Source organism: Haliotis rubra, unplaced genomic scaffold (assembly GCF_003918875.1).
Source record: "Haliotis rubra isolate DU_JTF1 unplaced genomic scaffold, ASM391887v1 Scf700, whole genome shotgun sequence".
NCBI classification, from domain to species: domain Eukaryota; kingdom Metazoa; phylum Mollusca; class Gastropoda; order Lepetellida; family Haliotidae; genus Haliotis; species Haliotis rubra.
Genome location: NW_025767414.1, coordinates 346,213 through 365,988, shown reverse-complemented (window position 1 = coordinate 365,988; position 19,776 = coordinate 346,213). Strand labels below are relative to the sequence as shown.

Genomic DNA, 19,776 nt, shown 5'->3' with positions numbered 1-19,776 from the left:
CTGTCATACCACCTCACGATGGAGTAGTATATTCAAAAAACAATTACCACTCTGTTGACTCATGCGAAAAAAACAGTAACACAAGAATGTTCAGCGTGAAAAAAAATGAAAATGATGATATGATATTTCCTGCATTAATGCGTGGAGGGACAGGCACATGGGTTGAGGACAGCGTGAGAGGAGCACTTCATTGCTGTAGTACTCCGCTCACTGGGATTACTTGATAGGGTTGAAGTAGCGCAGGGGACTGTACTGGTACTGAGGGGATTGTTGACTTGGGGGTGTCACATGACAGTTTCGGAAAGTGCTGGGCTCACTGGGTGTGAAGTGGAGGAGGAAGGCTTGTGAGAGGTCTGTCGGGAGGGAGGGATCGGAGTTTGATATGATGCTTCTTGAACCTTACAGAATCTTTAAAAGAATGTGGCAGTTCTGTGATATGTTTGTAGAACTCTTGAGCGAGGGGAAGCCTGTGGTCATGGTTCCTAATAATTTTAGAATCTTTAAAAGAATGTGGCAGTTCTGTGATATGTTTGTAGAACTCTTGAGCGAGGGGAAGCCTGTGGTCATGGTTCCTAATAATTTTAGAATCTTTTAAAGAATGTGGCAGTTCTGTGATATGTTTGTAGAACTCTTGAGCGAGGGGAAGCCTGTGGTCATGGTTCCTAATAATTTTAGAATCTTTTAAAGAATGTTTATATGTTTGTAGAACTCTTGTGTGGTCATGGTTCCTAATAATTTTAGAATCTTTTAAAGAACGTGGCAGTTCTGAGATATGTTTGTAGAACTCTTGAGCGAGGGGAAGCCTGTGGTCATGGTTCCTAATAATTTTAGAATCTTTTAAAGAACGTGGCAGTTCTGAGATATGTTTGGAGAACTCATGAGCGAGGGAAAGCCTGTGGTCATGGTTCCTAATAATTTTAGAATCTTTTAAAGAACGTGGCAGTTCTGAGATATGTTTGGAGAACTCTTGAGCGAGGGTAAACTTGTGGTCATAGTTCCTAATAATTTTAGAATCTTTAAAAGAATGTGGCAGTTCTGTGATGTGTTTGTAGAACTCTTGAGCTGAGGGAGGCTCATGGTCCTGGTTCCTAATACTTTTCAGAATCTTTATTAGAACATGGCAGTAACAGGATTAGCCAGTCATACAGACCCTGAAACAAATATATCCAAGAAAGCCCATGCACGTATAGAATAGGTGTCAAGTCTCGATTTCCACAGTTTCAGGAAATGAAGAAAGTCTCTTGGCTCCTTCACATATTTTATTATTGTAATTTAGGAACTGTTCATTTCAGACACTAGATGTTAGTCTATTCTAGGATATGTTAGTCTATTCTAGGATATGTTGTAGGACTCTTAAGCAAGGGGAAGCTTGTCCTGGTTCTTAATTCCTTTCAGAATCTTTAAAAGAACATGGCAGTTCTAGGATATGTTGTTTGACTCTAGAGCTTGGGAAGCTTGCCTTGGTTCCTAATATCTGTCAGAATCTTTAGAGAACATGTCTGTTCTGTGGTTTGCATGTTGATCTAGGAGTTATGGGAATCTTTTTGTCATGGTAGCTTGGAGACTTCCATCAGGTCCATGAAATGAAAATGAGAAATATTTGTGACCAGTTTTGGTCCGATTGTCACTACTTGTAGATCTGCATCACACCAGTTTTTTCTTCCTGTCAAGTCAAACGAATAATAGCTGAGTTTGTGTTTGAGAATAATAACTCAGTTTGTATGTGAGAATAATAATGGAATTTGGGAAATGAAATGAATGTTTGAGAATTATGGATTTGATTTATGAGAATAAAAATTGTTGTGAAACTGTTTGATGTATGAGAATAATACTGAAGTTTGTATTTGAAAATAATAATTCAATTTGGTACTGTAGAATTATAAGGAGTGTATGAGAATGATAATGGTATTGATATTTGAGAATGAGAATTGTAATAGAATTGATGTATGTGAACAATACTGAAGTTTGTACTTAAAATAATAACAACACAGTTTTTATTGCCACGCTCCTTCATGTAACACCCTCCTTCCTTGCCCAAACCCTTCTAGACGAGTCTGTAATGTTTACACGCACTCATGGATAAGAGCAGAGATTATATTATATGGTCTCTTATAAGACCAAAGATTTACTTGACAATTCATATTTTCTTATATACTATTATGCATTTGTTCACAGATAACATTGAAGAAGAGATATTCAACAGGCTTATAACTATTACTGAAAAGGTTTTTGTAGAAAGCTGTACAATTATTTTTACTGCATGATATGAATTTTGAAATATGTAATTATCGTGGGTCATGTTTGCTGCTGACTTTTGCTGAATACCATCATCTGATCATGTCTATGCTATTCCCAGCAAGGCATTGGAAATAAATTATTTCTTGACTTTCACTGAATACCATCATCTGATCACGTCTATGCTATTCCCAGCAAGGCATTGGAAACAAATTATTTCTTGACTTTCACTGAATACCATCATCTGATCACGTCTATGCTATTCCCAGCAAGGCATTGGAAATATATTATTTCTTACTAACTGAATACCATCATCTGAGCAGGTCTATGCTATTCCCTGAATACCTTCATCATCATCTGAGCAGGTCTATGCTATTCCCATCAAGGCATTGGAAATAAATTATTTCTTGACTTCACTGAATACCATCATCTGAGCAGGTCTATGCTATTCCCTGTAGGCATTGGAAATAAATTATTTCTTGACTTCACTGAATACCATCATCTGAGCAGGTCTATGCTATTCCCTGTAGGCATTAGAAATAAATTATTTCTTGACTTCACTGAATACCATCATCTGATCACGTCCATGCTATTCCCAGCAAGGCAATGGAAACAAATTATTTCTTGACTTCACTGAATACCATCATCTGAGCAGGTCTATGCTATTCCCTGTAGGCCATTGTTTGAATGTGTTTTACATACATCTCAGTCAGGATAGATGGTTATGGTTGTGCCTGTCATGTAAGGTATATTACTGACAGTGAAATGTCAGGGTCACTATGGAGTTATGGGGTTGGTCAGACAAGTTTCCTTGTTCGGGAGCATCAGCAAGACAGGGGTTGTAATTTACACCACTCCCATGACCTGGGTGAGAGATATTGCAGTCGGTCTGCGATTATTCAGGTTGTGAGAGGTAACCCCATCCACTCGTGAAGGATTGTCTGTCAAAGGAGCACCAAAAAATATGACAGGGTTAATACAGCAACGTGTAACAATATAGCCAAACACCGCCTTCTTCAATCTGGGTCACCTTTTTCTTGAATTCGCTCTGAATCGCTGTAAAGTTAACGCTTAAACATCTCCCATGATGGAATCAAATTGTGAAAGTTTAGAAAGTTCTGACATTTCATTTTTTACTTTGTCAACATGAGTGCAAAATTTGTGGCATGTAGTGATACGTTTGGTGTAAACAACAGCCCATGTGCCACCTCACTGACCACTGTGTTCATCCATCTGTGAAAGCAAGACTGTCAGCAAAGTAGTTCCTCAGCTTGATTTATTCCATCTCTTGGGTATTTTGTCCCCGAGGCAAATGGGAAGATTTTATCGCTGGCAATTGTGGGCATAAAGAATGTTGTCCCAGTAGCATGTTGTTTATTGTTGGAAGTCTGGTGTGGTGAAATTAGAATGATAATATGTACGACTTGACTTACATTAGAGCCATACGCCATCTGTGGCTTATTAAACATAGAGATCCCTTTGAGGACTCAAACTTAAACTGTTGCCATGGAAACTTCATATTTACACCTTAAGAAATGACCTAATCAGATCATCTTTATGTGAATTGATCCTTGGACAAGCTTTAAAGTCGAGATAGAAACATTTGGGGAATTTTACTGAACATGAAAGAGACCATGATCAGAGTATGTAGATGAAAAACTTGTTTCTAGGCAAACATTTCTGTTTGATAAGTGTACTGAATCAAATGTGCATCTACAGATTAAAAATGTGGTGTTTGAACTACCTGAATAAAACTTGACTTTATAGAAGCCATCTTTTGACAATAGTCCTTGATAAATGTTTAAGTTTGTACAAGTATATAGTGAGTGAGATGGGTGGGTGGATGAGTGAGTGAATGAGATGGCTGGGATGGGTGGCTGGGTGGATGGGGGTCTGTGGATGGATGGGTGGGTGGGGGTCTGTGGGTGTATTAGTGAGTTGGATGGGTGGGTGGGTGAGATGGGTGGGTCTGTTGGTGAGATGGGTGGTGGATGAGTGAGATAGATGGATGAATGAGTGAGATGAGTGGGTGGGTCTGTGGGTGAGATGGGTGGTGGATGAGTGAGTGAGTGAGATGGGTTGGTCGGTGGGTTTATGTGTGAGTATGTTGGGTACAGCAGTATAGGTTATATCATGGAGTATTGGTTCACCGTGGGAGGGAGGTCTGAAGTGATACAGGTCTGAAATGTTTACCACTTTGGCGAATCTGTGCTGATAAACTTAGAAACATAATGAGTGTGAACAGAGTCCATGAGTTGGCATGTGAATGAATAACATACATGTCATTAAGCCCAAAAAACGAACAAAATATGTCCGTTTCCCATTCAATTGGCATAATGGGCTCTCGCTGACAAAACTTGTAAATAGATAACATGCATAATGATTTGATATAGAAATCTTTCAATGTTTCATCACAAGGCATTGTCACTACATGACATGGCACTCTTGAATACCTTCTCAGGTGCCCACCTGGTGCTACTTTAAAAAAAAGAGTAAAAATAAAAGAGATAAAACCGACCCACCTACCCTGTTTTTAAAAAGCGTGTAATAGGAAACAGGCATATATATTCTTTTGGCCTTATATATGAAACCTTCGTAACATTAAATGTAAAATTAAACTCACTCACTCGTTCACTCTAAGCATTAAGGTTAGAGCTGTTGAGATTTACTTGTTGAGATTGGTGGTCAGGTGTCATGGCATGGTTTATGCATATCGTTGTAATCCCAATTAGACTAACACTTAGTCTCTGAATATATATATAATTTTGATTGTAACAAATAAACCCCAGGAAGACCAAAGCTTCAGAACCTGGGGAAATCTAAACTTGCTTCATTTAGGGCTTTTGCACTGCAGGGAGGGCAAGGCTGTAGGGAAAATAATATGGTTCAGGGACTGTGAGACAGACAATATCCCAATGTCAATCACTGGATAGACTGGTCTGGACTTAAAGACGCTTACAGACGACTGAATCGTAGATGGAATATTGTTGAGTGCAGTAAGTCAACAAACTAAACAAACTACCAGTGCACAGCTTGGATGGTCATTACATGACAGACTACGTCTGACTGATGCGGATTTCAAGTTATGGTCAAAATGTTGTGATCTGTGCCATGTCGGGGGTGGAAATAACTTTAAAATTGCTAGTGAACTCCGGTACAGTGGCACATGTAAAATCACTTGCCCTGATAATTTTTCCACTATACTGGCCGATTGTCTTGTTGATTTTTTAAATAAACAACATAATTAACACTGGAAAGTCAACTGGACACTGGTACAGTGTAATATGCAAATTTGCTTGTCCGACAGAAAAAAACACTGGACTGGGGCATCGGGCAATGGGTTATTTCCACCCCTGCATGTGACACATTGAGACAAATCCAGATTGATTCAAATCACAATGACTTCATTTCTGCTAATGTTCCTGCTTCCTTGAAGTAAACCCACCATATTGTTTTCAGGGTGAAGGTACACAATGGGCTTCTGATTCGAGATGCTGTGGTGAGCGAGAACAGCCCTTGGAGTATATATGTTGAGATCAGCGACAGACAGCGATCAGCCACAGTCACAGCCTTTGTCAAGGACACAGAGAAACTCAGCCAAAGATCAAGGTAAGACCAATATGTTCCTGCCACTTTGGTCCCCACTGTTCCTGTTCATGGTCCTGGCTGAACGTTCATTGCTTCCTGCAGGGACATGGAGTAGCCTAGTGGATCAAGCAATGGCTTGCCATGTTAACGTATAGGGTTTGATTCCATAGGGTTTGATTGTCATAATTAGTGTCCCCTCCCTAATAAGCACTCCCTAATAGAAATTCAACCACACAGAGCACCCCGTTCCCTCTTATCAAACTTGGCAATAACTGTATATCTGTGTCATTTACACTGACATGATGTGTAATCCTTGAACCCAAAAGTTACTGTTATAACAAGAGAACGGTGTACAAACAAGCCACCTGCCGTACAGACACACACTCTAACATCATGGATGTCAACCACAATTAATTAATAACGTTCTTAATTAGCGCCCTCTCGAAAGGGTTATCCTAACTAGGCCCCCTTGAATATTTTTTAACTAAGTGCCCAGGGCGCTTATTATGTTGATTACGGTAGGTATCTTATGTCTAGTGACCGTTCCCCTCTTTGATATAAAGAGAATAGTGCCAGTAGAGGGGGATTGCGTCATTGAGCCTGTTCATTGCAATAGGGGTCGGTGGGGTAGCCTATTGGTTAAAGTGTTCGCTCGTCACGCCGAAGACCCGGGTTTGATTCCCCACATGGGTACAATGTTTGAAGCCCATCTCTGGTGTCCCCTGCCATCATATTGCTGGTATATTGCTAAAAGCGGCGTAAAACCAAACTCACTCACTCACTCATTGCAATGAATCAGAATCCGAGAGTTACTTAGAAGAACACCCATATATTCTCTCATTCTGAGAGCCTGTTACTACAATAAGTTATCAAACCAAAACAGATGCCAGATTGTTTGGATGAGAACCCGAACCTCATGCCGAGCTTCACAAAGAAGCAAAAACACACATAATGACCAACATGCATTCTGTACCGGAAGAATTCCTTTACCAAATTTTAGCAAAATACTGCTGATGCTCAACACATGGACAGACAATTCCTTCATTTCTGACCACAACCTGTCTTTGATCTGCAAGGAAATGTAAACATGGCAGAATATTCGTTATCAGATGCTTTACTAATGCATACATTCCATGAAAACACTGGGAGCCAGCAGCTATAGTGGCAGCCATGTTGGCAGCCATTCTGCTTACCATCTCACCAGACATGTTTTCAATCACAATCCCGGGACCTCTCTCTGTGAAGGATAATATGATATCAGGTTAAACGTGATTATCTAGTAAACATGAAACCGATATTTGTCTGGATGGAGCCTATTTTACAGTGCATCTCCCGTGTGCAAGAAACTGACAGACCTCACTTTGAAATGTAGCACTTCCTGGTGTAATTTTATCACCATGGCACACCCATAGTGTCAGGCTTTGTTACATTTAACAGGCAAACTGTTTGTTAAAACTTATTTTTAATTTTTTGGCCACTTTATGTTCTTGTTGTTTGCTGATGAGCCTAATTTTTAAGTTGCAAATTTAATTAAGAAGGGAAAAAGTTAACCTGTGTAAATCAAATAATGTTTGATCATCATTTAGCTTAGATCAAAAATAAGAATTTTTGTCACCTTACTCTCATGTGCAGTGAGACCCTGCTACATTATATATCTTTTTAAGTCACTCATCTCATTAAATATTGTCCCAGTTATGAAGATCGATGCTCGTGCTGTTGATGACTGGATTGTCATATCCAGACTTGATTATTTACAGACCACTTCCATATAGCTGGCAATTGCTGAGTGTGGTGTTAAACAACAAGGATTAAATGTTGTCCAGTATTCATTTTTAACTTGGCAACATTCTTCTTTTACATGAAATACTATCAATGTCATTCAATCACGATCAATCTCGAACAAAGTTGAGGAAATACTCAAAGAATGTTGCATCAAATTAGCAAACTTCCAAACTCTATCAAATATACTACTTAAAACAAGTTTAACACCACTTGATGCTTTCATATTACTTAAGTTAATCTGTCATGAAAATAATGTTAAACAATGTTTTTAGCTTCAAAATGTTACCATGGTAATCACAGTCATATGGAAGTGGTAACTATAGTAATATGGTTGAATTGGGTTTTCTTAATATTGTTGAGTAGTGTTTTGGGTAGACCTTAACTTGATTTGAGTGAGTGAGTTTACCTTTACGCCACACTCAGCAATATTCCAGCTATATGGCGGCGGTTTGTAAATAATCGAATCTGGACCAGACAATCCAGTGATCAACATCATGATCATCAATCTGCTCAATTGGGAACCGATGACATGTGTAAGCCAAGTCAGCGAGCCTGACCACCTGATCCCGTTAGTCGCCTCTTACGACAAGCATGGGTTACTGAAGGCTCATCTAACCCGGACCTTCACGGGTCACAGTCATGTGGAAGTGGCAACTATAGTAATATGGTTGAATTTGGTTTCCGTAATATCGTTGAGTAGTGTTTCGGGTGGTCCTTAACTTCATGTGAGTGGTATGTGTGCCTATGATGCTGATCTTGCTGACTGTGTTAAATTCTCTGTACATGTGTAGATGTCTGGAGATAAATCAGTACACTGTTGGCGCAGCGTTATCGATATCGATACAATGCTGCAGCAGCCACATTCAGTCTTTGATGGATAACATGTTGATTAAATACCTGTGTTTGATTGAAATGCACTGGAGAACAAAGGGGTGTACCTGTACCGTAACGAGTTTCCAGGTGCAACAACAATGGCTTCCAGCAGGCAAGGGTTCTTTTCTAGTCAGACATGTTTCCAAGGGACTATTCAATATGGCTAAAAACAGGTTCCATTGTTGCTGCCCAACTTGGAACATGTTGTGATCAGTCAGCAGAATTCAAAGAAAAAAGTAGAAACTCGGCTGTCAATAAGAGAAAATTATTCATTTGTTTTTTTGTTTTACAAAAACATTTTTGTTGTCAATTATTATCTTGAATGTTCAGTTATGATCTGACAGATTTTTCGTTAATACTGAAGAAAGTTGAATGATTGGCAGTTATATATGAATGGTTTTACCTAGGAATGTTGGACTTGTAAAATGAAGGATTCATAACAGCACAATATTTTCACACATTTTCATAGCTCCCTACTTTGGGTAAACCTGTGTATATTTCCAAACATTGATAACTAATTCTAAAATTGTGTTCAGTTCAAAATAAGCCAAAAAGTTATTTTTATGTTTAAACGTCTGCTTCAATAGTGAAGATATATCTGTTCTTAGTAAAATTTCCCTACAATTTTTTCAGATGATGTGTAAGACAATTAAATCCAAAATAATATACAAATTTGCAAGAAGGTATATTATATTGTTAAAAAGTATATAGACATTTTTTTACAAGACAGTACAATTCAATTTTCTGCCTTCCTTGACTATGCGATGGAATTTATGAAGTTATTGTCCTTATGCCACAAGCACAGCAAGCACACCAACTAGTAAGCACTGTCACCCTTGTCACCAGCCTGATCCGTGCTTCTCGGCCAGATGCGTTGGACACTTCACACTGCACTTTCTCCAAAATAGCCAACAATTTCTTTTATGTAAAACATTTTTTGTAAATTCTAATTGTCTTATGTAACACATGTTATATTTCATCATGTTTTAAATAAGTTTTCAAACCAAGAGCTAGACATTTACAGTTTGAATATTTTCTTTATTCAAAAACATGGGAGTACAAGAGGAAATAGACTAACACTTAGTCTCTGAACATGTAGAAATTGTTTGTAGAAACAAGCGACTACATTCAACCTGAAGAGACCACAGAACGTTCATGAACCTGTCGAAAATATAGGATTGCTTGCTTCATTTAGATCTAAAGTTTGGAATATTGCTGAAAGCGTCGACGTAAAACCATACTCACTCACTCACCCTGTCCTGCATGGGTACAAAGTGTGAAGCCCATTTCCGGTGTCCCCCGTCGTGATATTGCTGGAATATTGCTAAATGTGGCATGAAACCAAACTCACTCACTCACTCGATCTAAAGTAAGGGTTTTGAGGAAAGGAAAATATTATGGTTTAGGGACTAGGAAAGGTTTTGGTGAAAAAGTATGTACAATATCTGTTGTTACGAGAAGTGTTTTTACCCAATACATCATCACCATGTTCTGATTAAAATAAATTAAAATAAAAGTCTGGAAAAGGGTGGGAGAGTTCCTCCTGCAACACCCCTATCCCCACCCAAATGAATCTTAGTAATAAGCTTCACGTATTTAGTTTCTGTTTTAGCCTGTGTACTGCATCCATTGTGGAAACTTCAGGTTGACGTATATCATCATTGAAGGAGTAGAAAAATCGCAAGTTTGATGAATTCTCTTGCCCATAGCTATTTCCTCATTACAAAGGAGGATTATTCATGCGAGTGCACATGTGATTTGAAGCAGATCATTTGTCTCAAGTATTGATATAGACTCATCAATTTTGCTGTTGCCATGGACACCAGCCTCGCAATCATGTCTCGGTAACCACGGCTACCATTGCAGTTAAAGAACTATCAAATGTATTGATTGTCTCCGCTTGTGTTGGCCATGAATCGGAATGCTGGCTGGGATGGGAACCCTGGAATTCAAAACAAACCATTTCTCCTTTCAGTGAGAACCTTCCAGTTGTGTATTGATATTTCTGGGTCCTGAGTGGAAAGTATGCCTGCTTGTTGACTACATGCTGATAACTCCTACGTGGTGTTGGGCTTTGATACCCGCACGTTTCCCCCCTGCTTTCAGTGTCTCCTTTGATAATGCTTTTAACTATGGACAGATCAACACTAAATGTACAGGGGTCAGAGTTGTTTAGGTTTTACTCGGTCTTCTTGTTATTGAGGTGCTGCCTTGAAGGTGCATGTTAGAGTTTCGAGGGGGAAAATAGCATTTAATTTGTCTGGAGCTAAATAGGCTTCGTGGTGCAGCAGGCGATAAAATCAGACAGACGTCTTCAGGGACATGATGCAGTGTCCTTTTTAATAATCTTCTTGGAATTTTGACTGCATAAATTAGATTTTTAAGCAGTTTTTAAGTGGCCTCAAAATGTCTTACTGTTAGCTAGGTAGTGTTGAATCAGGAATAACATGTTAAAGGAAAATATACTGTTTTGTCTGTGTTGGAAGGGACTATTCTTACCGGAGTGCCTGTTCTTGTCGTTTTCAGTTATTATAAGTGGTACTACTAGTATTATTTATATTTAGTCATTTTGGTTCAGGCTCAGTAGGATATGATGGTGTTTACCAATTCAGATTACCTCATAATAAACAGTGTGCAAAGTTGTACAAAAGTAGCATTATTACTCTGACGGTCGTATATATTTTAACTCTGATGGGAGTTTGATTGTGTTTACAGTAGGATAAGGTTGGGTATCAAAAGTCCTAGTCAGCCTCATGTGGATGTAGAGTGCCAAGTACATCGGGAACCCCTGACTCGTGGATATTTAAGGTTGGGTCCCTATCAAAAGTCCAAGTTGCAATGTGACATTAGATAGAGCAGGTCCATCAGTTGTAGCCTTATGTGGATGTAGGGAACCCTTATAGAGGGCATAGTACATCTGGAACCTCGGACCCGCTCCTGTCTACCCCACTTTCAATCCTTGATGCATGGTCTGCTGCCCACATCACCTCCACACAAGATGTAGGGAACCCCTTACCCACCCCTATGTTCATGGGTCGCAGACACAGTAGCTAAGGCATGTGCTTTTCTTGCCAAAGGTCTGGGTTCGATTCTCCATATGGGTACATTATGTGATGCCCATTGCTTGTGTCTCCTTCTGTGCTGTTGGGGAATACTGCTAGAAGTGGCTTAAAACCCAGCCCATGCCCTTACTTATTCTACAGAGATATCACTAGTCTCTCTCCCTGGAGAAGAAATTCAGAAATGAATCCTACTGAAGTCTGAATGATTTGACAGTCTAGTCCTGAAATTTAGCATTGTTTTTGTTTTCCGTTTGAATTACATTTTGCATTTTATAGAAATTCATTTTGAAATAAGAAAACTTTATTCTTGGGATGAAATGTTTTTCCGCCATCTCAACCAGGTGCCCAATAGGCAAGGTTCTCCTTAATCTGTCTCCCAGACCGTGGGGAAGATATTAATAGGAGTCATACTCAAGTCTAGAATGATCAAGTCTGTTCAAGGAAATCAGAAATCAAGGATTCTTCTGGGCTCAACCTGGGGCCTAATAGTGTCTTCCTGACCCTGGAGAATATAGCAAATAGGAGTCTTACTATAGATGATTTGACAAGTCTAGATTGCCTCAGTTGTAGGAAATCAGTAATTAAGGGTTCTTCTGGGATCCATTTGAAATTGTTTTAAAATATTTCTTATAGTTATAGATAAGATAACTTTATTTTTGGGTCTACATATCAGTCTAGGTTCCCCTCCCCACCTCCACATTCCAACACAACTCACCGCCCCAGACACAAGCTGCCCCCTCCCACAACCCACATGGCTTGATCCAAGCCCACATGAGAGGGGGGGGGAGAAGTTGGCTGCAAGGTACAGGTATTTTCAGGGTTGTATATTTACAGAGGCCATCATCACTGGCCATAGCCAGCAAAAACAGGCCTGTCGAGGTAATTACTGACACTTGCAAGAAAGATACTAGCTTCTTGTGAGGTCACGGCGGAAAGGTTCCATACCGAATGTAGGAGTTGTTTACACGCAGTACCTGTGGGAGGGGGAGTGTATAAAATTGAGAACTACTGTCTTTACCTGGTAGAGAATCTTCTCAAAGATCAGCCGAATCCAGGCTTAGACAATTCCTTGAGGATCATGCAGTCTGGGGTGATTGATGGGTATTGCAGGGTTCAGCAGTCTGTTCAAGTCAGTTCCATTTTGGACCTACTCATTGGTCTAGTGGATAGAGTGTTTGCCTGGAGAGGGGAGGGTTGGTTGTTCAATCCCTGGCCAGACAGACTTGAAGGTATTAAATCAAGTAGTTTTGTTACTTGTACAGGGTGACTGAGGTAACAGATGGATGGGTCCTGAGTAGGATCCCGGTTCATAGGGGACAAGGGGCGGTGGGGTAGCCCAGTGGTTAAGGCGTTCGCTCGTCATGCCGAAGACCTAGGTTCGATTTCCCACATGGGTACAATGTGTGAAGTTCATTTCTGGTGCCCCTGCTGTGATATTGCTGGAATTTTGCTAAAAGCAGCGTAAACTCACTCACTCATAAGGTGAGGTGAGGTGAAATTGGGTTTAACGTCGTGCTTGAGAATATTTCGCTCATATGACGACGTGCATGCGTGTGTATGTGTATGCGCGGCTGCTTGTACTAGCCCAGACTTAAGCTGGTTTTATTCACTCATAAGGGATTACCTGGATCTGTGGTTGGTCATGTGATATAATGTTTAATGATGCCAACTATAAAATCTCACCTCACCTCACATTTCTACTTCAATAACTGATGACATCATCATCATTCAGGGGTGAAAATTTCCGCGGATCCGTGGAATTCCGGGAATTTCATAAAACCAAGGGTCATTTTTGTGAATCGTCTAAATCCGTTGATCTGCCCTGGACCCCCAGGCCCCTGGCTAGTTTTCTCAAAACTTCATTCTCATCCCTGATCATTATAGCCAGATTCTCACGACATGTCCAGTTCGGGCACACACTCGCCACATTAGTGCAGTAATCTCAAACGCTACATTAAGCCCTGTTTCACCACACCAAACTGTGTACACACCATTTACGATCTAACTCATGCTTTGCTAAAGAGAAGAGTAAAACGTTCGCTCAAGATTAAAAATACCTTGGAGATGGTCACTGAATAACACACCTCAATTAGTAGTCTTAGAGTAATTGTCCATCATAGTCATCATTAAGGATCATTAAGGATCATTTACCTGTAATCCATAACAAGCTACCTGTGTGGAATCATGGAATTAACATATCGCGAAAACCTAGCAAAAGTAATTTCATGTTGCTAACAAGTGAAAAATGGAAATAGGTGTTTCTAACAAAAATAGTATGTTTTGGTCTGTTTAGTCTGAGAGTGAGCTCATTGCAGTAGGCCAAATGATTTTGATCACGTGAATGGTAAAAGTAAATGCATTTTGTTTGCCTTAAGGACGAATCTTTCATGAATTTCTACTGTCTGAGATGTAAACAAAAAATTTAAAATAATTATTCCAGGCATGTCATAATTGTAATTCATAGGACATAAAGTTAGTATTTGCATTGAAAATAATTTTACTGATTAGGTTTTCTGACACAGATCTCTTTCGACAACAAGAGACCCTCCAAAAAACTTTCATCTCTTACAGAGAGTTGTGCTTAACTTAGATAATTTTCAATCGGTGATGAAACAGACATGTTGGCTTGATATCCTTTGGGATGATAATCTGCATCAGGCCCTTCTCATCAACGTATCACTTGATGCTAAGGACTTAATTTATTTTATTTTATATTAGTCAATTTCATTAGACTTGGAAAGTTGGTATATAAATATATTTTGATCTAAAACTTGTGTATCTTTGTTCCTTTGTTCATGAGAATATCCTCATTTTAATTTGCTAGTTTTGTATGTTACGCTTTGAATGTAAGGATATTTAATAGCAGGATTTATTGTTTGAAGTTCATCTCCTAATGTTATAAGCTATCTACTGATCTTTAGATTGGACCGAAACTTCTTACAGAGGCCCTGGGGCCCTGCACTTCTTGCCTGGCCTCTGAACCTCTTACAGAGGTCTTTTTACTTTTTTTTCTGTCCTTTCTTTTTTTTTAATCTTAAAAAGTTAAAGAGAGGATAATTAGGGCTCGTTCTTTGCCTCCTGCTTTTCAATGGAAATTCCATTACGTTGTTGTTATAAGTTTCTGTATAGATTGGTCCGTGTTTTGTCTTTTGTTCCGTGGGTGTAGTTAAATGGCTATATTTTGTCTAGAATAAATGTCAGCTGAAGATAGGAGCGCTTTGATCTATGGAGCTGCACTGGAAGCGGGGTGAAGAGGATGGTGTCAGAGATTGCTCACCTACCACGCATTCCGGGAAAGAGAGACGATCCGAACAGCAATTAGTGCACCACATCGTATAACAAGAGTCTTTGCCAAATGAAGAAGAGTTAATGGTAGCTTTTGGATTTAGAAAGTCTCCTTGCAATAATGTCTTACCTTGGCACATGAATTGGGTGGCTTGGATCTGTAAGATTCTGTAATACAATATAAAGGGTTATGTCCCTTAGTTTTGTAAGGATCCACTGAGAGTAGGTCCTATCCCATGTTTACCATTACCTTTAGTGTGATCCTTAGTGTGTCAGCATTGTACTTGATTTAGTTGGATTCACAAGAGCTCTGTCCTACATAGTCACTGTAGCACTGTGATAGTTGAAGTCTTTGTTCACGAAACATGCGCTTTGTGGAACATGCACTCGGGTGATGATAATGATGATGTGGAGATTTAACGTGCACTTTACGTTACGACATAATGTATATTTCGCACACTGATGGTCTCGGGTGGCAAAAGTCTGTGATTTGGTGACATAGGATTTTATTCACATGTTTACTCAATGCAATAGGCTTGCTAAAAGTCATGTGAAACCTCACTCACTCACTCACTCACTCACTCACTCACTCACTCACTCACTCACTCATTCACATTTGTGCTTTACACTTTAACCTTGTTAAGAAGACAATTATTGTGGAGGGGTAGAAACAGTGTTTTCAGTCCTGTAATATGTTTGATTTTTCATTAAACCCTTGATGTAAAAAAGTAATTCGAACAAATCTTTCATAACAAGATAAATGTAGACTGGTAGACGCTGTAGAGGCCTGTTTCCCGAACATCTGAGGACACACCAGAGTAGATGATCATCGCGATTAAATGATGATGTGGCTGCTATTATTCTCCCAGGTACGCATGTGGCTGTTCTCACTCAGGTGCCTCCATCTGGTGGTCATTTCTTGTAAAGGTCGGAGTTCACGTCCACATCATCAAGTCACCAGAAATGGGTTTTTACATGTCGTGAGAAAAGATGATAGTGTTGAAATATACTTGATCACAATATGCGTAATAGTTTGTTTCGTCCTGTTGGTATCTGTTTCAGTGGACGGAGAGTAATGGGTTTTCCTCACTGGATAAGGTCATTCCGGTATCAAGGGAAATACATTGATGTGTGATATGTGTTAGGTGAATTGCAATCTGTTTTCAGACGAGGATGAGAGATGAGGTGTTGAGTTTATCAGATGATAACAGCTGGGTACATTTGTACTCGTCATTAGGCCTTTTGTTTTTTATTAGTTTGCAAAATGTTTGTCCTAATTAAAATTAAATGCAGGTATTCAAAATAAATATTATTTTTGTTAAATTTCAACTTCAAGATTAGCACTACGTATGTGTGGAGAAGACACTTGTGGATGATGCCTTGGTAGTAGTATGGTTGAGAAAAGAAGATATTTGATTGGCATTTTCTTTAGATTTGGATTTTCTATGCATTATTCAATCTTTCTAATTAACTGCAGTGATAAGATGTCGTTTTCTCATTTCACCAAATTGTAAAACAATGGGCCAAATTTGTATTTGTCAAGCATTTTTATATTTTCAAATTTTCATTTTTGTTTTGTCAATTGGTCTCATATATGTTACATCAGGATTTAACACAGTGGATTTCTGGATATCTGGTCTCCAACAAGAATGCTTGATATTATGAGTAGTTGCATGGTTATGTGGAATGTAGATTCTACTGTAATGTTTCATGTTACTTAAAGGTTTTAAAACTAGAGTCATGAGAACTCGTTCTTTCACTAAATCAAAACAATTCAGATTTCCTGTAAATTTTGTACATGAATTGAGGAGACCACATTCTTGTTTCATCTTGAAAATATCAAATTACCAGATCCAAGGTGTCCCAAATAAACAAGAAATGTTTATGGCTGCGTAAAGCTCCCCACTGCTTGAGGTACTTGTCATGTAATGAGTTTTGCCTTCCAGCCTCGGCGGCCATCTTGTATACTTATCTAACAGCTTCCTCCACCTGGCTGCCACTGATGCGTGTTGCTGATGCAGAATAGAGCTTAATTGCTCGTAATTACCGGCAGTGATTAGTCAGGAGCTAGGCATAACACAAGCCATATGCACACTGACACATGAGAAGCGAGAATGGCCACTCTTGAAAGACCGCCTGGTAACTTGATCGGGACAGGTCCACAACAAGCTTTGCTTGTCCAAAGGTCCACTGTTAAAGGATGAGGTTGTCAGACCTGGTGACGGGGTCATTTTCCCCCTACGGCTGATAGTTGCTTAAAATATTGATCACAGGCTTGCACGTTCTGGCTTGATTACGTACATACTGTCGTAGCATAACTGGAATATTGTTGAGACTGGCATTGAAAAACAAGCAGGCAAAAACATTGTTATTATTGCTGGAAGTGGTATTTGATACTAGAAGGTTTTTGTTAACAGATTTTTTATTTATTTTTTTTGTTAACAGGTTTATGATAAAAAAAATGGCAGCTAAGAATCAGTTGTTGAGAATTATTACTTTTGTCATTATTTCTCTTTGAAAGGTCATGCAAAAGGTCAAGGTCACAATGTAGGTTTACTGTTATTTTCATTGTCGGACATAGATTTACAAAATAAAAGGAAAAGAACTCTTAAAACTTGATAATCAATTTGGGTCTAGCTTAGCTCGACAAAAGCTTCAATTCCGTACAATCAAACTGAAGTCTGTTGCAATTCCTGAGTCAGTCTCACAGCAAAGAGTTCTTGTGTTTTTCAGTTGAACAATTGAAGATCACAATGTAGGTGTACTGTTATTTTCATTTTCGGATATTGATTTACGAAATGAACAGAAAGAGTTGTGAAACTGGGATATGTGTGGATTTGGGTCTAGCTTAGCTCGAAAAAAGCTTCAGTTCTGTACAATCAATCTGAAGTATGTAGCAAGTCTTATGGCGGCGTTTCCATTGAACAATTGACTTCCCTTTGCATGTGATTGTGCTGAGTACCTTCAGGACATGATCGGGGTGGTGGGGTAGCCTAGTGGTTAAAGCATTGGCTCGTCACGCCGAAGACCCGGGTTCGAATCCCCACATGGGTACAATGTGTGAAGCCCATTTCTGGTGTTACCCGCCATGATGTTGCTGGAATATTGCTAAAAGCGGCGTAAAACCAAACTCACTCAGTCAGTCAGGACATGATTACCTTTTCTGGTATTACCACAAGTTAATAGTGATTCATGTACATATGCATACAATATAGTCTGAATCGTACCATGGTCTCTTGTTTTATCAGATATTTATTATGATTGTGGAAAGGGACTGCTGTTCATATTTCACATCTTGTTGCTGTATTGGTTCTGGGGCAGTCAGATAAAAGGGTTTTGCTGCTGGTTGCTGTTCCAACACCTTTCCAGTATGTAGATCTCAGGGTGGGTCTTGTGCTGCATTGGCTCTCAGTATGAGTAGTTGTGTAAGTGAATTATGATGGGATCGGATGCCCCCAATAGCTGCTGATTGTGGGGACGAGGCACCAGGGGGAATACAATAGTTCATCTGAGAGTTTCTGATCTCGTTCTGCCCCGGTAGTGGATCAATGCTAACAGTATCAGCCTCTTGTTTGCCCATACCAGCCCTGAAGACCCACGCTGCCCCTCTCACGATCCAGCCAATTAACTATCATTTATTTACATTCACTTTTCTCAAGACCTACTGACACAACCCGTCTGCCCCCACACATGGTGTCCGACCTGCCGGACCCCCTATACACACACCCTGCTGCAACCCCATACCCCACCCCCACCCCACTCTCCACCCGAGATGAAGGTTGCACTAGTGTTCAGCAGCCTCTGTTTTTTATAAGTGACTAACAAGAGCAGGTGGTCAGGTTGGTTGTCTAGGCAGATAGATTGGACTTATGATTTCGACAGACTTGCATTTTAATAGACGATGTCATGTCAGAACATGGAATATTGCTTCTTGCAGAATGTTGTTCAACAGTCCCTTTATCTCTCTCTCCCTCCCTTTTTCTCTCCCCTCTCTCTCTCTATCTCTTTCTCACACTGTCTCTATCTTTCTTTTTCCTTCTCTCTTTCTCTCTTTTTCCTCTCCCTCTCTTTTTTTCCCTCATCTATCTCTATCTATCTATCTATCTATCTATCTATCTATCTATCTATCTATCTATCTATCTATCTATCTATCTATCTATCTATCTATCTATCTATCTATCTATCACAGTAGAGTGTTTCAGGCATATCTACCGCACTGCCACACTCTTGTCAAATAAAATCTTCTCTGAGCCCTGAGGTCTCACCTGACAAAGGGTTAGGGCAGGACACCATCACGCTGCAGCAGAGAAGATTCTTGTGTAGAATGTCATCAATACATGGGGGGATCTCAAGCCATTATGCGTGTCTGGGTCACCCTACACTGTCACATCGCACCTTCTGTCTGATACATAATACTGGAGCATTGACTAGATATCATTGAATTCTGTTTCAAAAGGTGAGCATTTTTGCTCTGTCATCTTTCAAGTTGGTGGTCAAAAGATTAGCACTTTCAAATGTTCTTGTATTGTTTTGTTTCTGTAAACATATTGTTGGGGGTTTTTTTCGAGACAAATTTGATGAACAATTCAGTAGACCCTGAACATGTGGACATTTTGTTAATACCTTGTGTTGGTATAAGCATGAAGACAATTTGTGATATGTTTTATTCCTTTGTGGGTTATGACTTGGTGTTAACATACAATCGCTCAATTGAGATTTTTCTCTCTACCTTCCTGATTTTTGTGGTCAGTGGGTTTGTAAACGATCAACACCCTGATAAACATGTGGAGTGGGGATATGTGTGAGAGGTGGGGAGGAGCAGGGGTGTCTGTGATGTGGTGTGGTGGTGGTGGTGGTGGTGGAATTGGGTTTAACGTCGTGCTTGAGAATATTTCGCTCATATGACGACGTGCATGCGTGTGTATGTGTATGTGCGGCTGCTTGTACTAGC

The 19,776-nt window shown here is 39.6% G+C and overlaps 1 protein-coding gene across 1 annotated transcript in view; it reads left to right on the top strand.

The window, feature by feature from the left end:
• The window catches only part of LOC124258866 (transmembrane protein 132E-like), a 93,460-nt gene that overhangs the window by 34,931 nt on the left and 38,753 nt on the right, over window positions 1-19,776 (top strand). Inside the window, exon 3 of the mRNA XM_046692957.1 lies at window positions 5,695-5,844. Coding sequence (XP_046548913.1) covers window positions 5,695-5,844 — 150 coding nt within the window. The remainder of the gene's footprint in view (window positions 1-5,694; window positions 5,845-19,776) is intronic.